This window comes from Falco peregrinus, chromosome 1, assembly GCF_023634155.1.
Source record: "Falco peregrinus isolate bFalPer1 chromosome 1, bFalPer1.pri, whole genome shotgun sequence".
Classification (NCBI taxonomy): Eukaryota; Metazoa; Chordata; class Aves; order Falconiformes; family Falconidae; genus Falco; species Falco peregrinus.
Window position 1 is genome coordinate 40,943,439 of NC_073721.1, and position 19,377 is coordinate 40,962,815.

Sequence of the window (19,377 nt, forward strand, 5' to 3'; positions counted from 1 at the left end):
GAGAAAGCTCCTTTCCCTGCAGTTGTAATACACCTGTTTTCAGATAGCAGTTATGATTATGTCCCATTAATTTCAAGCGGCTCTTCAAAACTGACACTCTTCCTGGCATTGCAAGAAGAAAAATACCATTAAAGTCTCATTATTTGGAAAGAAAGAGCAAGTATTTATTGCAGAAGTTCAATTCGCTGCAGAAGACTGCTATAAGGTAGCTTGAGTGATTTACTGCTTTCATTATTCAAGTTAAATAAATCTCCTCCTTTCCAAGCTATTGAATGTAGAGTTATGCTGGCAGACTGGGTTACAATTGATCTATGTACCATGACAAGTACTGAAAATTGTGGGCTTCATTGCTATATTCACCCACTCCTTCCTGCACATAAGAAAAAAGTGTCAATACACGGAGCAGCCTTTGCTCTGCTCCTTCAGCGTAAGAAAGCACAAAGCAGCTCTGGAGATGTAAGGAGTATACAGTCTGACACCATGGAAACTAAGATAAATTCCTTTTAACTCCTTCAACCAGTGTTCAGGGTGTGGCACGAGACAAAAATTTTCCTATTCCTGAACACTTTTTTGCATATATCATAGTTCATGACAGGCTTGCATTAATGCTAATTGAGGTTTATTTTTTAAGCGTATGGATGAAATCTTAATCACTGTGGAAACAAACAGCCTATCTGATTCAGTCTGGTTTCTGTATCATTTGAAAAATGAAAGTATTTAAGCACAATGTAATTGCTTCAGAAGAATGAGAAAATGAGTTTCCTGCATTGCTCAGCAGATGGGCATCTCTGATAGCAACCCACAGTCTGTACCCTGGGTTTCTTTCACATGGTTTGGGGAGGCTAGTAAATCTGCTATAAGAACTTGGACAATGTTTAAGAGATTCTGCTCCTCACTGGGACTGCTGTTATCAGTTTATCGCAGCCTGCTAGCCTACCCACACCACACCCAAAGACAATCACACCACCACAGAAAAAGAAAAACCTGAAAAATGAAACCCCACAGTTTTCAACCACACTCAAAGTGCAATGAGTTGTCTTGTTTATTTTATAGCCCACTTAATCTACAGACATGTTTTCAGTGGAATCAGGAAGACTCCCCATGCAAACCAAACCCTTAAGTTTACTTGCTGCAAGTTGAGCATTGTGACTCTAGGGAGAGTGAACCTTGTTTTATACCATCACTCTAGCACCAGAGGTGTCACCACAACTGTCACCTAAATCAGAAACCAAAGACTGAGATTCTAGCAAGTTTCACCAGGAAATTTAGAAACAAAACCCACAATCATGAAGGGAAGTTTTATTTGACTTGTAATGCCCACATCCTAAGATTAAAGATTAAAAAAAAAAAAAAGCTGAAAAGAAAAAGAAAGAAGCAAAACAAGAACAGATTTTTACACCTTTAGGAAACGAAGGAAGAACAGGCACAGGTTTACATTCATTAGTTCCAGATATGGCAGAGGAATGTTGTACTGAAGAGGGGTAAATAAAATCCTGCTTTCCCACCTCCTTGTATGAGACAGCGCAAGTCATGCTCTTCAAAGCCACACTGATCTCATAGACACAAGGCAGATTTTTCCTTGGGCTTTTTTTTATTATTATTAAGGTATTTGTGCTTTAAAGATCATAAAGACTCTCCTAGAGCCATTTGGTGTAGTCTCTGCATACATACTAAAGTGCTGAGTATGTACTGTAACCACTGGTGAAGCCTGTTAACAACCTCCACATGAAAACTGAAAGTCATGCATATTGGAAATTCTGTTTAAGCATCAGAAACTATTGAAGGATTTTATTTCGTAGCTGCTAAGCTACTTTAAATCCCCATCAGTGTTAAAAAATCTTGCAAGTGTCAGCCCAGAATGATTTAACCTCTTGAGAATAAGGGTTCATTATAAAAAAGGCAAATAATCTTGTCTCTAGAGGTTCTACCCAAATACCTATCTCATCTGCTAATACTGATGAATTTCCTTTGCTAAACACGGTATGCTGGGGAAAGAAGGATTTGCTAGCCATCTCTTACGAAGCCAGAGGGCAGGCGGTTGTTCCCTCAAAACCTTTTACTCTACCTGGCAAAACAGATGAGTATGAGGGGGCTGCCTTTTGGGCCAAGCCCTGCTCCGGTGGGAGCAGCCCGCGCCCCTGCCCAGGTTTGCACCCAAAGGAGCTGAATGCGGCGTGTCACTGACTAGCACCCCTCTGGTCAGGGAGAGCTGCTTCTGCAAGACCAGCTCCTCCAGACCCACTGGTCTGAAGTGTCAGAGGCCGCAAACACTACTGCCTTTCCTCTCAAGCTACACTGGGGTTGGTGAGGGAGAAAGAGCAGCCAGGAAATAGCCGGGGGGCACGTAGAGAAGTTTAACATCCTCCCCAGTAAAGAGAAAGTCAGTTTGTCTCAGCAGACATCCTCAGCTTGTGCAGGAGCAAGTTAGTGTTGGTGGACGGCGGGGAAGAACTCGACTTTCAATAAGGTGCGGATGTTCTCAAGGAAGATTCCTCTTTACCTTCACTGGGAGGGCAGCATGCCCTATTTGCAATAAGGGCTAAGGAAAAGCGTAAAGCTGTAATAAGACTGTCTTTCTTCCATTTGATTGACTAGGAATTTACAATTTCTTAGCTTAAGAAGCTACAGTGCAAGTTCGTGTTCGCTTCATGGGGACCCCGTTTCAGTATCCTCTCCCACAAGCATGCAAAAAGGCCTAAGTCAGCAGCCAGGGTTCTGTCTTGTACACGAAGCAGGCAGGCTGCCCCAAACACTGAGGCCAAAAGACACTCAAAGTAGTAAATAAATACAAATAAAACAACACTAAAAATGAGAAATTAACAGCATCGATTGTTTAGAATTACAATCCATATTATTACATTAATCTTCACATTTTAGCATCTTTTTAACCACTGTACAAAGCTGCTGAAATTACTCTTTCTTCTAAACCAGCCATACAAGAGCACAAAGCACTATAAACATATGTTTTGGCAAAGTAACTTGCTTTCAGAATCTAACATACTTTTGAATCACAGTTTACTTATAGCAGGTGTGTCGGGCTAATAACAACATCCTCTGTTTCTTCTCTCACTGCATGCTGCCAGGACACCTCAGAGACTTTTCTTAGTTTCAGTTGCTGCCTCTTAAATCCTTCCCACAACAGTTTATCTCCTGCAGCCTCACTTGGGCCAGCTGCTCCTCACTTCTGCCTGAGCCCTGTCTTGGTTATTGCACTAAGCTGGTCTTCAGGCTAAGTCACGTCAGTCTGATGTGCTTCGAGCAACAGATGTTACATGCTCTGCACTTAGCCTCTAGCAAGCATCTCAGGAGCATTTATCTACTTCTACCTCCTCCTGTTTACTTTTTCCCTGCTTACTTCCTTCCCGCCTCTGTCAGCAGAATCCACATTAGGTATCTGAAGAGGAAGAAAGATGACATTTGTATTCTCTAAGCCCATGCACTGACTTTCCACTCATACGGAAACTCCCAGATTCTTTCTTTTTTTTTCCCCCCTTGCAAAACTATGGCTACGTAAGACTTGTGCCTTTTACCTGGAACAGACACAAGGAATAACTAATCAGTCGGGAGAAAATCAGCAAAGCCCATGTTTTTGTGAAAGTCCTCATTTTCTTCTCCCCGAAGACCTCCTCATTCTGAGGCTGGGACTGAGACAGGAGAAAGCACAGGCTGGACCCTCAGCCTTCACCTGTGGCGCTGCACTCACAGAGGACTTGGCAAATCACCACAAACCTCACACAAAAGCCAGGACTGCCTCAAGTCCAGTGCACTCCCCTGCTGCTATCCCTGCACTAGTATCCGGCTCTGCACGTGTCCCAGAGCAGCCAGATCTCAGGTGCTGGCTGTGCAGTCAGGATCGCATCATCTGAGAAGAGCCCGTCCCAGTGCTACAAGGTTGTATGTATACGTAAGTCTGATCTATACCCAAAATTATGCTATGTTTCTTAGGACTGACAGACTATGAAGAGTTGTTTCCTCTCTAGCAGCTTGATCCCAGGCCTCCAGCTATCTGTACACATAACCCCTTTCGTACACCACATCCAGCATCTACACCTCTTACTAACTTGTGCATTATAGGAAAAGGCACCATCCTGTATCGGTTCCCTCTGCTTGTGTACGCCCCACACCTCCTCCCCAAGGAAAACTGATGCTGGCTCATTCTGAAATACAGCAAGGCACTTTGATGGACGTTAAAGAGACTTTGTGCATGCACAGGCAGGTTGCAAATCCACCTCTTCCTCACACTGGCTTGCCTTAGGGGCAGACATAGACCTCAGCAACCTCCTAAGCAGGGAGCCTGTCATCTGGCCTGCAAAGAGCAGCACCACAGTGGGAACAGACCAGCTTCCTTAGAGCTTCAGACTGGTTACAAAAGTCTGAATTTTACTTCAGTGCTTTACACAAGTATATCTTCCTCCCTGGGAAAGAAATCTTTGCCAGTCACATTGCATGCGTTAAAGCACATAAGGTAAAAATCAGCAGTAATTGTCTGCAGAAACACAGCAGAGAAGAACAATGATAAAAATCCCAAAGCAAACAAAGCCTCCTTGAGAAGCTAGGGGTCAAGTGGAGAATTTACCAATGATGTTCCTGCTCCCACACACAATCGTAAACATCAGGGGTTATTTCCCAGAAAACACACAGGCAAAACAGGTATATATATTGCCCTATTCAAGAGAATTGGGTAGAAGTCTGGGCCCAGGCAGTTTGTGGTTTATATGACACATTAAAAATAATAATAATAATAATAATAACAGTAGAACAGGAAGGTGGAACAAAGAAGAAATTCAAACCATAATCTGGCAAGTGGTCCTGGATCCATCCCAGCAAACACTACTGGCTACAAAAAGCAGAAGGTCCCACCAGGCTGCTGTGTGTTGCGATAGTCTTGCTGCCGCCACCGCACATTGCAGGTAGTTTTATCCATCTTTGGGAAGAAAAAGGTCCTTGTACAAAACTGTTTTCCTCCCCTGACTGACATCAGATGAGTTCCTTCAGTGGCTCATTTTCACCAGGAAGCATGCCATTCATCTCAGGGGAGGTCTCGGTGCCCAGGTATCCCAAGAGGATCTCGCTGCGCCGCCGTGACAGCTGCAAAATGTCTTCTGCCAGTGACTGCACTGTTGTGTATCTCACGTTGTCCAAATCAAACATGTCCTTCAGGTATTGTACTATCTGGTGCTGCAAAGGCAAAAGGAAAGTTTACAGTAAGAAGACCTCCTCCCACCCACCAATACCAGCTACCTGGATGCAGCAAGGAGAGAACCCCACAAAGAAATCTGCATGTCTGCCATCCAAGAAAAGATCTGCTTCAGGCTGGGTATTACTTTTGTGGCTAGATGCCCTCATGCCTCTGTAACAGGACAGCAGAGCTCCTGAAGTCAGGAAAGCAATGCTGATGGCCATGGCAATATCCATGAAAACATCAATGAATGCCATCACAGCTTCTCATGATATTATCTACAAGAACAAGAGGATTTAGGCTTTAAAATCAAATCTGTAACTTGTCAGACCCCACGTACTCTCAGACAAGATATTCTTTCAGCATATGCACCTGTAATCTTTTCCAGGACTGATGGTATAAATTGATCTCATCACAAATTTTTGCTACCAGCTATGGTAAACTGTGTTGGGAATTCTTATCAATCACAATTCAGCAATCTGCATCTCAAACCCCTGTGATTTTTAGAAAGATTTTGTACAGAGCTGAGTTTCTTAGTGCCACATCAGTCATCAGAAGCACACATCTGCAGTTTTAAGCCAGAAGACAGGAGGTCCACACAGATTAGGTACAGAAAAGCCATCTTACCTTGAAGAAACTGCAGACTTCAGATAATTGCTGCTTGGGCCCCAGAAAACCAAAGGCTAGAACAGGACTGACATGCTCCGATACGGAGTAGAAATGAGAGATAAAGCCATCTGGTACCTGCCACAGGGAAGGGAAGAATTGGTTGGTCTTTACTTTCAGACAGAATTAGCAGCTTATTCCGTATCAGCTACCAAATTCCCTGCCAGAAAGCACCGTGCTTCAGTAACTGAAGTTTAGAGCTACTTTAAGAACACCTCTTCCTGCAGAATTGCATTTATCGTTCAGAGCCCCTGAAGGATGACTAGAGCTTTCTATCCTCATGTTTCTAAACTGCTATTTCAGGAAGAAAATAAATAAAAAAACATGAAAGGCAGCCATCGAGCATCTTTATAGGCTCTACTTATAATCTCCAGACTGAGCCAGGAAAGGGCATGCAAATATCCAAGACAGAGCTACTGCATGACAGCACCAATACAGCTTCCACCACTCTCATTTCTCTTTGTACCACCTCAAGAGGCAAACCCTGTCATACCAGCTGGCTGTGGGACAGGAGCAGAAAACTCGCCAGAGGCCACAGACCCTGTGGCAGAACAGGGCTGGTAAAGTTGCAGCTTCCTGTTCCCCAGGTCCATGAACTCATCTGCTGTGATACTTTAGAAATACTAGCTACAGATTTAAGGGAAATGGACCAAGTAATAGCAGGGGTCCTCAAACTTTTTAACCAGGGGGCCGGCACGGATGAAGTGGCAGGCAGTCATCTGCGGCTGCTTGGTTCCCCCCTCAACCCCCAGCGGGGGAGGGGCAGGGGGGTCTGTAAATACGGGGGGCTGGATTGAGGACCCTGGGGGGCCGTATCCTGCCCATGGGCCATAGTTTGAGGACCCCTGTAATAGTGAGTCAGCAATCGGTGCTGGGAAGCAGAGAAACGTGTGAGCCATTCATTGCACTGCCAGCAGGGAAACTACAGTTCAGGAGCAGCCCCTTGTTGCTCGCTGTCTGTGAGCGTTCCTACAGTACTGCAAGCAGAGAGGGAATACCAGACAGGTAACGTTGTCGTTTGAATCCTCACATCAAGAAAAAAGGAGAACAGACTCAGACCGGTTCAGTAAAATACTGGCATGGCACTGGAGCAATGACAGCAGGACCCCAGTGCTCTAAGGCATCACGAAGAACGTGATTCATTTCAGTCTTACACCACCTAGGTTTTGTATTTTGTCAAGATCTAGGCATCAGCTTTTCAGCTTCAAATACATCAGATTCTCTCCCTTTTAATTAATTTTGCTTACCATCAGAAGCCTCCTTTTTGCTTTCAGAACTGACCAGCAAGCAGTTGCTAGAGCCTACAATTAACAGAGAGAGACCATCAGTTACTGCACAGTAACATCAGTAAAAAAACCTCACAAACCAACCAAAAAATACCCAAACCCAGTTTACCAAGACATTGCCATCAAAATATCAAAGCAGTGGGCCTTTTGTGCCAGCAACTCTAAAATTAGTGACAAAATCAAAGCAAACTGGAAGCAGCTTAGCCATTCCAGATCCATTCCAGAAAAGCTGGTGTTTTTGAAGATTGCTAGTATGATCTGGCACAGTTGCCAAACACCCCAGAATGCAGACTCTAAGCAGACCACTGTTAGAAGGTGCCTCCCAACCATCTTCTTCTCAGTCTATGAAACTTAACAGTCTTAAATACGCAGGTGGGGACCAGGACTAGAGGAAAGCACTGCTACTTTAGCCTCGGTGTCTGCTGAGGTACCACCAGAATGAATGGCTAGGTGCAGAAACACACACATGTTTTTCCCTACATTTTGATCCTCTTACTGTCATTCACTAAATGAATGTCATCTTTTAACATTTGCATGGCATCACTGATAAAGGTTGCTAGGGAAATAATTCTACTGAAGCCAGCCAGACGCCTCCAAAATAAGCAAAGCTTTTCTGTAAACAATTTACATGTAACCAGAAGATTGCTGCTTAGAGCTTCAGAAAGTGTGGTATTTCTAAAGAGAAAATTCAGCTCAGCCCAGACACCTGAGGTTATTCTCTTTCCTAGCCTCGGCACTGTGATCTCGCGCTCTGCACAAGGACTCCTCATTTAACGCACCGTCTCCTTGAAGCTGTCGGAGAGCCAGCGGTTGCGTAGCACAGCTAGCACGGAGGAGGGTGGGTTCTCCAGATCCTCAAAAGCATCCATGAGGATGAAGTCCAGCACAATATCAAAGAAACTCATGCACACCACCTGTCAGAAAGCAGACCAGTCTGTAAAGGGAACAAGTTTTTTTAAAAAAAAAACCAACCAAAAAAAAGCCATGGACTTTACTCTTTTGGTTTGAAGCAACAAAATGTAACAAGCTGAAGTACGCAATGTAATAGTATATCAGTGGCAGTTCTTTCACTCCTGGGCCATTCCTACATATCCATTATCCTCCAACTCCTCTGCAACTTTGTGGAGATAATGTCTTTACCAACCCCTCTTCCCTCCAGCTCCTGCTGAGTGGTCGGCCAGGTCTCCTGCTTCAGTGCATAATGCAGCATCTCCTCGTAGCTTTCCAGAAAAGCTTTGGGATTCTGGGAGGGCAGAGAAACAAAACACTTCAGGAGGTACAACAGCTGTGGGCATATTTCACTAAAGTTTGACTGCTCTATTTTGAGCTAACATCAACATCAATGCATGTGACTGGGTGAAGTTTTTAGCTAAAACACTCTTTGTGCAGAGACAATTTATTTCTGGGAGACATGGATCACCCTAGGCTCAGCTGTGACTCAAAGCACCTACATCAGCCACTTCCTTGAAGAAAGTGGAGCAGAGACACCCGTACACACAGTAAGCCACTGAGGGTCTAACGCTGTGCAAGCAACAATCTCCATCTAGTCATTGGTCATCCCCTGATTAAGTCAGTGATCTGAGAACTGATGCAAAGGTTTAATTATCCTTTCCCTTTCCTACATTCCTTGAGATGATGCTGTCACTGATGCACAGCCTGTACCCTCTGTTTGCTCCCATGAAGCACAGCATCAAAACTGTGGACAGGAGATGCACAGAGAGGCTTTCAAGAGAATTTGGTTAAGCAAGATTAAAAACACAAGTGGTTTATTTCTCACAATAGTCACCAGCACACAGATGCAGTTTTCTTCTTCCAACACACTGGACAAACTCTGGGTCAGGATGGAGGAACAAGTGTCCCTGTACTCAAGACACAGCTTAGTTGTTATATAAACTTCCTACCTTTTCAGCCTTTGTCATCAGTCCTATCACCATTTGCTTCCCAACCTCCCCAAAAAACAGTTGATTGCTTTCATCCTCCAGCAGCTCCTGCAAAGGGAACACAAGAAGTCTCCTGTGAGTGCCTACGCCCACACAAATTCTGACTTGGGAGAAAAAAAGGACAAGACAAAGCACTGCAATGCTGCATACACCAGTATCATTAACCTTCAATAAGCTGGAGTCTAGAAACAAAACTTATGTCTCCAGGAAGCAAGTTCAAAATTAGGCTGAAAGACTGGAAGTGACAAGAATGGAGCCACAGGCTGGGAGTGGGGCCAGGGCACAAAAGCTGCTGTTCAGGCTCTAGACTCACATTGCCAGGAAAAGGACTGTGGTTAAGGAGAAGGAAAACTTGCTCCCCTATCTCAGAGGTTTGACTCCAGCCTTAAGTGGGAGTACCAGCTTCTGGGCAGCTCTCAAATTTCTAAACTTTAACTTCCCTGAACTAAATCAGCATCAGCAGCCATGGAACCACCACCCAAGCTGGGCACAGGGACCAGGGGATCTACTTACTCTCCTAATCAAATTGATCAGGATGGGATTACAGAGTTAAGCAAGGGGAGCTTGGGCTGCTGCTGCTTTTACTTGCTCTAGAGAGGCTGAGACTTCTCTGTGCTGGTGGAGGAGAATGTGCTGCTGGCAGCAACGTACCGCAGGAGCCCAAGAGCCTCGAGCTGCTCTCACCTGGAAGGCCTGCCTGATGCAATGCAGCTTCGCAAGGAAATCCTGGTCGCTGTAGCAGCCAAGAAGCTCTGTCCTAGAGGGAAAGGGGAAGAACTGAATAAATTTCAGCTCTCCTCATGTCTGTGTTTCTACCAACTATGGTCACCTAAAAAAAGAGAAAAAAAAATCCCTGTCTGTGCCTAGGAGAAAGTAACAACTGCGTTCCCTTTGTACAGCTCCCTGGGGCACCAGAGCATCTCTGCAAAGGCTGTTACAGCACAGGACTACACCAGCCAGCCTCAGGACAGTCACATTTCCCATTATTAATTTCCCCGGACCATTGCCCTTTCTTAACATCTGCGTCCTAAAATATGGGGCTAGTTCCCTGGGAAGTCCAAACCAGCAGGAAGGATGCTAAGAGCTTCCAGCCCCAAAGGGTTATTCTGGTTATAGGGCTGCTCAAAAGAGCCGCGACACAAGGACCCACAACTCCAGCTGGCACTTCACCTCAGTGTCCGGCATGCAACCTTCCCTTCTTTCACTAACTGCAGAGCTTCTTCATATGCTGCTACGGGCTTAGAGAGGTGGAATGGTATGTCCTCAAAGTGGAGAGAGTCAAAGAGCTGTAGAGGTGGCAAGAGACATGGGAAGAACAAAATGATCTTGTTAAATGTTTGCAAATACTCAGAGACTGCACACAAGCAAGATATGCCTTCTTCAGCTAGCACCCTTTTGTCAGTGCCCATTATTTCATGCAAAGACATTACTTTTCCCACAGTTTCAAAGCTGTCTCAGCTCTGAGACAACTCAATATCCCCTAAAATTTATACAACAAAGCCACACCACATCAGATTTACGGTACTTTCCTAGCTGTTACGGCACGTTTTCTACAGTAGGTAGGAAGATGAGGTGGAAATGCTGGTTGGAAAGGGCTGCACCATGCCCTTAATTAAAAAGCTTTTCTTAATATCCATCATGAACCTCCTAGGTTGGGGTTGTTGCCCCATGTTTTATCATCTTCCTCTACCAAGACGTGTTTGGCTCCACTGCCTTTGTGGCTCCCCTGCAAGCAGCTGGACTGTGACACACAGCTGAAATTTAAGTCACCTCTGCTGCAGAGAAGAAAGACTCTTCGGAAATTGAGCTGTCTTCATCATCTGTCCGAAGCCGCAATGACCCATCCGTCAGTGGAAGCATTAAAGTCTTCTCTGGAGGAGAGGAAGAAGCTCCATGTGTTGGGAGTTTATGGACTACCATTCCTCTTAGCTCCTGTGCTCACTCTCTCTCCCCCACCCCCACAAACACCACTTTGTCACTCCAGCTTACAGAAAAGACAAAAAAACTAGACAGGAAACTGGTATTTTAATGCATCTCTAACCCAGCTCCCATACCCAGATCCAGCAGCATGCTGTCTGATGGAAGCGAAGACCCGAACTCTTCCTGGAGGTGGTAGGCTCGGTGCAAGAGGGACTCCAGCTTCTCTGCAAACTCCCTTTTCTGGGACTCCTCCTTGAACATACAGAAATGCCACTCTTAGTTAGCCAGCTGGGCAGAGACAGATCGACAGCACAAATATGGAAGGAAATTTTCAGTAAAATGGGATTTACAGTTTGCAGATTAAATGATTAAAAAAAAAAAAAGGAAAAAAAAAAAAAGAGAGGACTCATTAATCCTACAGTGCAGCTAATAATACACGGGTAGGGAAGCTTCTACATAGCCAGTTCAAACCCTCTGGCTCTTTAGCTTAACAATTTTTTTTCCCCCTGTTAAAAAAGGGAAGAACGAACTTAAGAACTTTAGCCTGCCATCCAGAAAAAATGGTATTTTAATGAGTTACAGATCACTTAATTCTCCTGACTTGTGCCTAATTTCAGGAGAGAATCACATCAGAAAACCTGTGTTGAATACAACAGAGTGTCCAGAACTGGACAACAGAGTAAGAGTCCTTGGATTAAGATGCTGGGCACAAGCAAAGTTTTCTATAAGCAGCACAGGAGGATAGGAAGAAAAAAGTCAGGGAGAAAAATTAGACTTATACAAAATCTTGCCTTCACACCCCTGTGTCTGTGTATCTCACCCAAAAGACAAAAGCATTAATAAGAAGCATGAAATCTATTTTGATAAAGAATCAACTGGTTTTAAGTCAGTTTTAGAAATACTGTGGGACTTTCCAAGGAGAGACAACAACATGCAAATCCAGATTTGTTTAAATATTGCCCAGCACAAAAGACAGATATCCCACATACTTACTACAGCAGGCCCTGTTTATGAACAGCTGGGAGCCCTTTCTGCCAGTGAGAACTCCTGGAGAGCTGGGAGTTTAGCGCCTTTCACAGCCCTGAGCTACAGCTGCTCTTTTAAGCTTTGTGGCTGTCACTGAGCCACTCTAGTTCAGATCTCCTCTTATCAGAAGTCTTCCCTGCATAGTCCTCAAGTCCAAGACAGCAGGCATTGTCCCAAAATAGTGGTTTCTGTAGCTGTATATGCTGAACGAGTGACACAAGTCCCTGCCCTTCCAGGGTGAGTGCAAGTGAGCTCAGTGAGCAGGGGCATGCTTCACTCCTACTGAGTTACTGCTTTGCTTTACTCACTAATATACACAGGCAGCTGGCCTCTGTTTCTCCACCCAGCTTCCTAGGAAGTGATAGCAGCCATGAAGATCTCCACTTTTGAACGTGTTAAGAGTTACAGACAACACTGCCAGGCAAAAAGCTATTTCCTCCTCTCTGGTGCTGCATTCGTTACAGCCTTTTCCTACCGCAGTCTCTGCTACTGGAGGACTTGCATGACAGTGACTGACATGATGCTGGAAGGTGAATAGAAAAGCTGGGGAATGAGGGGGTGAGACTTATTAACAAGAAAAAGAAATTAAAAACACCCACTCACGTTGCATAAGGAAGCGGCAGATACAGACAGCTCTTAAACAGAGTCTGGCCCAACTCTGCCCTTAATTTGCTCTTCTTTTAACCTTTTACTTATTACTGCTCCCAGCACCAGGGCTGGCCTTCCAGCATGTTCCCCAGCTGGCAAATGCAAGGAAAAAGTGGGCACTCACCTCTGGGATGCTCTCAGACATGCTCTCTTGCTGTTTCTTGCTGTCCCAGGGCATGGGGGTGCTGGTACTAGTACTGTCCCTCTGCCTGATGGTCAGTGCCTGCTCCCACTTCTGCAGGGCCTCCTCAAACAGCTCCATGCCTGGCAATGCAAACAAATACAAGCTGTGAGAGTCCCAGGCCACTTAGAAGCAAAGCGACACAGCACGAGTCCTTCCTCACTCAGATAATCCACCAAAGAAGGAAGCCTCTCTCCAACTGCTAAGAAATAATACTTTCTTATATGAATGAATATGTAATATACATAAAAACATTAATATATAAACTAATAGGTAATGTAATATTTCTTTCCCTTTTAAATATGGTTTAATTTGGATTAGAAGTTACTGAGAACCTCCCCAAGCTGGTTAAAACATCAGCCGTGTTACTTCCAAAATACTATTCTCTGCACAAGGTGAGCCTGCTGGTCAAAGAACAGTATTTTGGAAGTAAATCATTCACTGAGAAAACAGAGAAATGTTTCTTCAGGAGAAGATGGGATTTTTATAACTAACAAGTGACTGAGTTTTAAGTTGAGCACGGGAGAGAGCTTCCTGTTAGAGCTCTACACTGACTACTGATGCTCTATCTCAATTTACACCCTCTTTTTGCTCTCTCAATGATAAACTGTGCCCCCCTCCCCTGGGCAATGTTCCTCCCGTGCTTGTTTACCTTGAACATAAAGGCTTTCTGCACTGGAATCAGCAATGGCTCCAGCATCTCCCATTGCCTGGGCCTCCCACACCCCTGCCGATGCTGGTGTAGGACTTGAGGAGTTGACTGCTACCATCTGCAGGAAGGGAGCAAAGCAGCAAATGCCTTTTGAATTCTCTCCAAGGGTAGCAATGCTAAGACCACACAAACACCATCACCAGTTACATTTCAACAATAAGCCACTTCCCGGTACCGGTACTCCGCACCTGGGAAGGGGAAGGTCTCCAGGGTTACCGGCTCCCTCCCGCTTGGGTTCACACTACACTGTTAACTGCCAAGAGCCACAGTGCTGAGAAGGAAGGCAAGGTGACAAGTCCTCCCCTCCTCCACCCCACACCGCAGCGTCACCTTTGAGAGCACAGAAAGTTGTGTGGGAAATATCTTCCCAACCAATTTACACCGAAGCTTTGTTAGGAAACGGCAAGCTGTACAATGGTGAGCACGGATGGAGGCGACAGCCCAAGAAAACTCCAAAGTAACCTCTACAAAAGCACAAGGATTTTGATAGAAAGTTCACGTCAGCCCCAGCTGTCCATACAAAACCACTAAGTCAGAGGGGAGCGACCACAGTCCAAACAAACGAACAGATTACCAGCAAAAATACAGCTGAGGGCTTTGGCCAGGGGGATCCTTGCTCTTCTCTTTGTAACCAAACCTTCTCCTGGGAGGGCTGAGCACTGTGATCCGCACAGCAAACTCAGCTTTCTGCAATTTCACACTAGGGCATAAATGTTTTCTAAAGTCTGACCCAGTAAAGCACTGGGCTCAAACACTATCAATGACCAGTGTTTCCACACGGCTTAGAGAAAGATGACCAAATGTGAGCATGATAGCAGAAAAAAGCTACAGTAATCATCTGACAGATGAATTCTTGCCCTGCCTCCATTGATTAATGTCTGTGGAGTGTTAATAAATCACCTTGAGATCCAGAACTGCAAATCAGTGCACTGCTGCTGACTTATTTACTGGATGGCAAAGAAGAGCACCAGAAAGCAGCAGAGCATGCCGGCAGAAGCTGCAGCTGTGCAAAGGATGAGCTGTTTTTCCATCGAGTAACGTGAAAGCAATGAGTACAGCATCACAGATGATCAGCTCCCACACAATGAAGGGGGTACAGGAACAGACCCCACCCATGCACCAGCAGTGGAAAAAAGAATTTAGTTTGTCTAAAGAGAAACAGACTTTAGCAACACAAAACCCAGACAGCATCTGTGGGAAGGGAGACGGCACACAGGAGTTAAACGGACGCGAGAGTGGCTGCAGGGGGAGGGAGGCCAGAGCTGGGCACAGCTCAGTCCTCTCAGTGACCCATGCCCTCACATCCCAGTTACCCCAGGGGAGTGATACTGGTGCAGGCTGCACGCCCAGCGCCGTGCCGGCACTGCCGCCTGCTGGAGACACACTTTGTCCGGCACAGATTTTTGGCAACTTTCTGGTGGTTTAGCTGTACAGGACAAGCCAAAATACAGCAATGCCTGTGCGTACTGTAAGGTGCTGGTGGCTGACAGCTCCCTTCGGAGGGGTGATTTTCCCCTCTTCTTGCCCCAGCATGGCTGAGCAGCCACCGAGCCCAGGTGGGTGATGCCAAGAGGGTGTTTTGCAGCAAGGTGCTGTTCACCAAGCTCCAGAGGTTTGCTTGTGCCACCTACTGCTCCAACAGCAGCACGTGAGGCTTTGAGCAACAGGGATGTAAAAGATGTCTTGAAGCCACAAAAGCAGCCCAGTGCTTCTGCATTTGGTCTCACAAGAGGCGGATAAAAGCAGTGATGACTTCTGCTGCTGGTTAAGCCTGAATTACCTGTATTTACAGGCTGCTTTTGGCTTTGGAGGAAGTAGAATGGCTAGGCCATGTTCTCAAACTGCACTGTTTCCTGAGCAGAGCTACCAGGTTTTGGTAGTTAATGTGCTTTTAACAACCTAGGAGCAGCCCCAGCACAAGATGGTTGTACTGGCACAGGGGCTGCTGGGCCACCCAAACCCCTACCATGGAGGGAAGCAAACAAGCTCCCCATTACTGTGAGACCCAGCAACAGCCAGCCTCGCTCCTTGAGGGGGGTCACAGAGAGCCCTGAGGAATCACAGCCATGTCCCACACACAAGTGCCTCTTGCAGCCCCTTGCTGGCCAAAGTGGGATGTACCCTGGGGCTCATGGCCACTGGAAAATGCCGCTCTGATTTCACACAGGCAACTCCAGTCATGGTAAGGTTAATAACAGAACACACCCTACAATTATGCTGTAACCTGTTCTGCTCCAAAAGCTCTGGCATTATCCATTGGGCAGCATAAGCCCAAGGACTTGGTGATCTTGTTACAGGTAAGTGCACTCACATACCCCAGCCCTGCTTCTCCCAGCCCAGCTGAGAAGGTCCTTACCGAGCCGAGGCTGTGGGAGGAACTGGAATGTTTGCTGGGCTCGATGGAGGAAATCCCACTGAGCGTGTCATTGCTTTTGCTGCCAGGACTCTGGACTCTCTTGCTGGAGTATCCTGCAGTTGGGAAGGTCATACAAAAACAGGATTTTAGGCCCAGTTCATTGTAGCTGTGAATAGGGAGGAGAAGGTCACCCTGTCAAGTGTGATGGCAAACGGGCAAAGCAGCATCCAATACTGAGACATAAGTCACAGATCTGCTGTATGCTCTCTTTTGCTCCGAGACACTAAGACAGCTGGTATCAGTGGGGACCTGAGACTGAGGAATGAATATTTATCCACCACCCATGGATGGCAGGAGGCAAGTGAAAAGCATCAAGAAGAAACTCCTCCAGCTTCCCTCAGGCCAGGCAGAGCACTGACATCACTCCCTTGGTTATTATTAAAAACACTTAAAAGATTTTCATACGTTTCACAAAACAAATGCTTAATCCCTAGAATGCTTTGCTGAGGACCTGGGTCAGTCTTACCCCAAAAAGCAATACAACCAGATGAAGAAGCTGGCCAAGGTGCAAGAGCCACCGCAGAGCTGGATGGACACTCCCAAGTCCCCAGCCTGGCCCAGGCCACCCTCTCCTGACAGCCCAAGCTCACCGACGTGGCTGTACATGGGACCCCTGGGTCAGGCACCATATCGGCATTGCCAAGATCAATACGCAATCAGGTCACTGTGTGCCCCGGGTCATTATCGTCAGGGGAAGCATGGCATAACGGGTCCACAGTCCTTCTGTAGGAAGGGGAAAGGGAACTGCAAACCTTATGTGAAAACCTCAGTGTCAGTTTTTTCTCACAAGGGCTTTGAGCTCAGGGTCTCTCCCTTTCCTCCGCTAACCCTGTGTTCATGGCAGTGTGCTTCAGGCTTCTAATTTCATTCTGCATCAACGCACCACACAAATGGCATTGCTTTCCTCTCCCCTCGGCTGTCAGGAACTTCCCCTCGTTCCCTGTACACCCTCTTTGCTCCCTCACAAAAGGCTTTTGGGACTTTCCTTTTTTGCAAGGCCAACCTTTCTTCACAGAAGAGACCCTTCTGGTTGGCAAGATGGGCACTGTGATCCCTCCAGGCTTAAAGCCACACTTCTCTGGAGCGATCTGCTTCTTTCGACAACGACGACGCTTCAACTGATGAGCTGCAAGAGCCAATGCAACTGTCCCAAGAGCTGTAGCAAACAGCACCTTACGCAGGCCTGGAGAGAGCCGCAGCTGAGAGAAGACAGACTTTAAACACAAAAGATACAGAAGAGCAACAATGAAAAAACAACTCCACCACCCTTTTTTTTTTAAAAAAAAGCAGCCTCAAACAGAAGACACCTTGGCATTTCCCCTCCCACCCACAAAGCTCAGCTCCTTCAGCTCCTGCTACACAACTAGGACTTACCAGTCGAGAAACTGGGGAGCATCATTTTGACAGAACCTGGAGAACTTGGTCTCAATCCTCATTACCAAAACACACTGCAAAATTTGCACACAGCCTGTACCAAATGCAGCCCAGGCTACCCAAGCTCACCTCTAAAACCCTGGTATGTATCTAAGCTTTGTCACCCCAGGTGCTATATTACTACAAGTGGGAAATAAATTACTCTTCTTTAAAATAAAAGTATTATTTTAGTGCCTTTGATGAAGAACAAGGTTGAACCTGGGTGTTCTCCCAGGGAGGGATGGGGGAAGCCCTTCGCTCCCCTCTCCAAGCCCACCCTGAGCAGTTCTCTTCCACCACCCCAAACTCTCCACGCACTTCTCACAAACCCGTAAACTGCCCAGGTCCCCCAGCATCACCCCATTACACCTCTGTCCCTCACAACTAACACAGGCAACCTCTGAAGAGAAAACCCAAAGAACATGAAGAAAAGCCCTTCCTGTTTCTTGTACCTGCCCGAAAGTTGTGTAAACAAACACAGGGATCTCTGCCACAGTCATTGCCAAGGCCTGGATGATGGACATTCCCTCTGTCCTTCTAAATGCCATATCTGCACAAGGATCTCGGCACCTCTGGAAGCCACGATGGGGAAGGGCACTTGCAGATGCTGTGTGAGCTGCTCACAAAGAAATCCAGCTTTTCTCTGATATCTGGCTCGGAGTCCTGGGGTCAGCTTTCATCCAGCAACCTTCCTCCTGCAGGGAAAGGAGAAAAATCAGGCAAGGGAAGGGAACACACAGCCTGCACCTCCTTGTAGTGTACTTCACAAACCACACACCAGGTCACTCGGAGCAGCAATGTTGCTAGAGCCAAGCGGATCTAAAGCATCTTCTCACCAAGCAGCAATTTTTTTGCTTGCCCGACCAACCACAGGGGCAGATCCCCAGCCTGCTCTACAGTGGCCACATCCTTGGACTCGACAGCTGCCAGAGATTTCTACATGCACCAGAACTGGCTGCACATGGTCAGAGGGATTTTGTTTGCAGTCCCCATATAAAAAAAAAATTATTGCAAATAACCACGTGTATGCTTTCATTGTCAAAACTCGGCTTTCACACAGTGTTCTGTGCATTGCAGGCCGGCTCAAGAGCTCAAAACTCAAAAGGGTGTTTGCCCAGGACGCGGCAGGGCTTTGCTGGCCGCGCTGGAGCTGGGGAGGGGGCACGGCTCTGCGGTGGGGCAGAGCTACACCAGAACGGATCGGAACCAGGGCGGGGGGTCGCTTTTTCAACACCATGAAGTTGCGGAGCCTTCGGCCCCGCACTGATCCGGCTCCGGACCCCGGCGTCCCCCGCAGCCGCCTCCCGACAGGGCCCGAGCGCTGCGGGGCCGGGGCCGGGCGCTCCCCGCAGGGGGAAACGCGGCGTCCGGGCCAGAGCTGAGACGCGGAGAGCAAAGGGCGAGACACCGCGGGCACGGGCCCCGTCGGGGGTCACCGGGAGCGGGCCGGCAGCCCAGGCCGCGGGGGCCAGGCTCCCACCCAGGCAGGCCCCGCGCAGGGGGCGCCCCGCACCGGCACTGCGGCGAGCTGCGGCCCCGCGAACGAGGCTCGCCGGGCCCCCCGCGCTCCTCCAGGCCCCTCGCATCCCCCGGGCCCGCTGCGCCCGCGCATCCTGGGGCACCACCCGCATCCCAGGCGCCCGCAGGCCTCCCGCAGCCCTGCATCCCGGGGCGGGTCCCAGACCCTTTGCGCCCCAGCGAGCCCCCCCCCCCCCTCCGGCAGGCCCGGTTCCACCCGGGGGTCCCCGTTCCCTCCCCCCACCGGCGATGGTGCGGCCTGCCGGGCCCGGCCCCCGCCAGGAGCGCGGTCGGCACCACTTACCGTGGCGGGGGAGCGCGCGGCCCCGCGCGGCGCCCTCTCCCCGCGCGTCGCGCCATGGCCGCGGAAGGGCAGCGTCTCCTTCCCTCGCGCCGCAGCCTACCCTGCGCGGGGGCGGAGGCCGCCGCCGATTACCGCCCCCTCGGCGCCCCTCTAGCCAATAAGAACGGC

The 19,377-nt window shown here is 47.7% G+C and overlaps 1 protein-coding gene across 4 annotated transcripts; it reads right to left on the bottom strand.

Moving 5' to 3' along the window:
• Positions 1-1,284: 1,284 nt before the first annotated feature.
• Positions 1,285-19,338, bottom strand: MIGA2 (mitoguardin 2). 4 transcript variants are annotated; one of them, XM_055795574.1, is made up of 16 exons: positions 19,210-19,338; positions 17,840-18,082; positions 16,978-17,173; positions 15,915-16,027; positions 13,499-13,616; positions 12,790-12,929; positions 11,126-11,243; positions 10,842-10,942; positions 10,242-10,357; positions 9,756-9,828; positions 9,033-9,119; positions 8,276-8,374; positions 7,911-8,045; positions 7,093-7,146; positions 5,807-5,923; positions 1,285-5,178 (listed from the first exon to the last, which is right to left on the bottom strand). In XM_055795574.1, exons 2-16 carry the CDS (start codon positions 17,933-17,935, stop codon positions 4,978-4,980), a joined length of 1,764 nt encoding a protein of 587 aa, XP_055651549.1. In that variant the 5' UTR covers positions 17,936-18,082; positions 19,210-19,338; the 3' UTR covers positions 1,285-4,977. The 4 variants fall into 4 exon arrangements, with proteins under 4 accessions (XP_055651549.1, XP_055651544.1, XP_055651534.1 ...); XM_055795569.1 differs by having other exon boundaries at positions 11,126-11,240; positions 16,978-17,188; XM_055795559.1 differs by having other exon boundaries at positions 16,978-17,188.
• Positions 19,339-19,377: the final 39 nt, after the last annotated feature.

Bases quoted from the DNA above. Each gene is read 5' to 3' on its own strand.
- MIGA2 (XM_055795559.1), bottom strand. From the start codon at position 17,935: ATGGCATTTAGAAGGACAGAGGGAATGTCCATCATCCAGGCCTTGGCA. The intron at 5,924-7,092 runs GTAAGCAAAATT...TCCCTGTGGCAG, and splicing joins CAAAAAGGAGGCTTCTGATG to GTACCAGATGGCTTTATCTC. The intron at 5,179-5,806 runs GTAAGATGGCTT...TTGCCTTTGCAG, and splicing joins AAGTCTGCAGTTTCTTCAAG to CACCAGATAGTACAATACCT.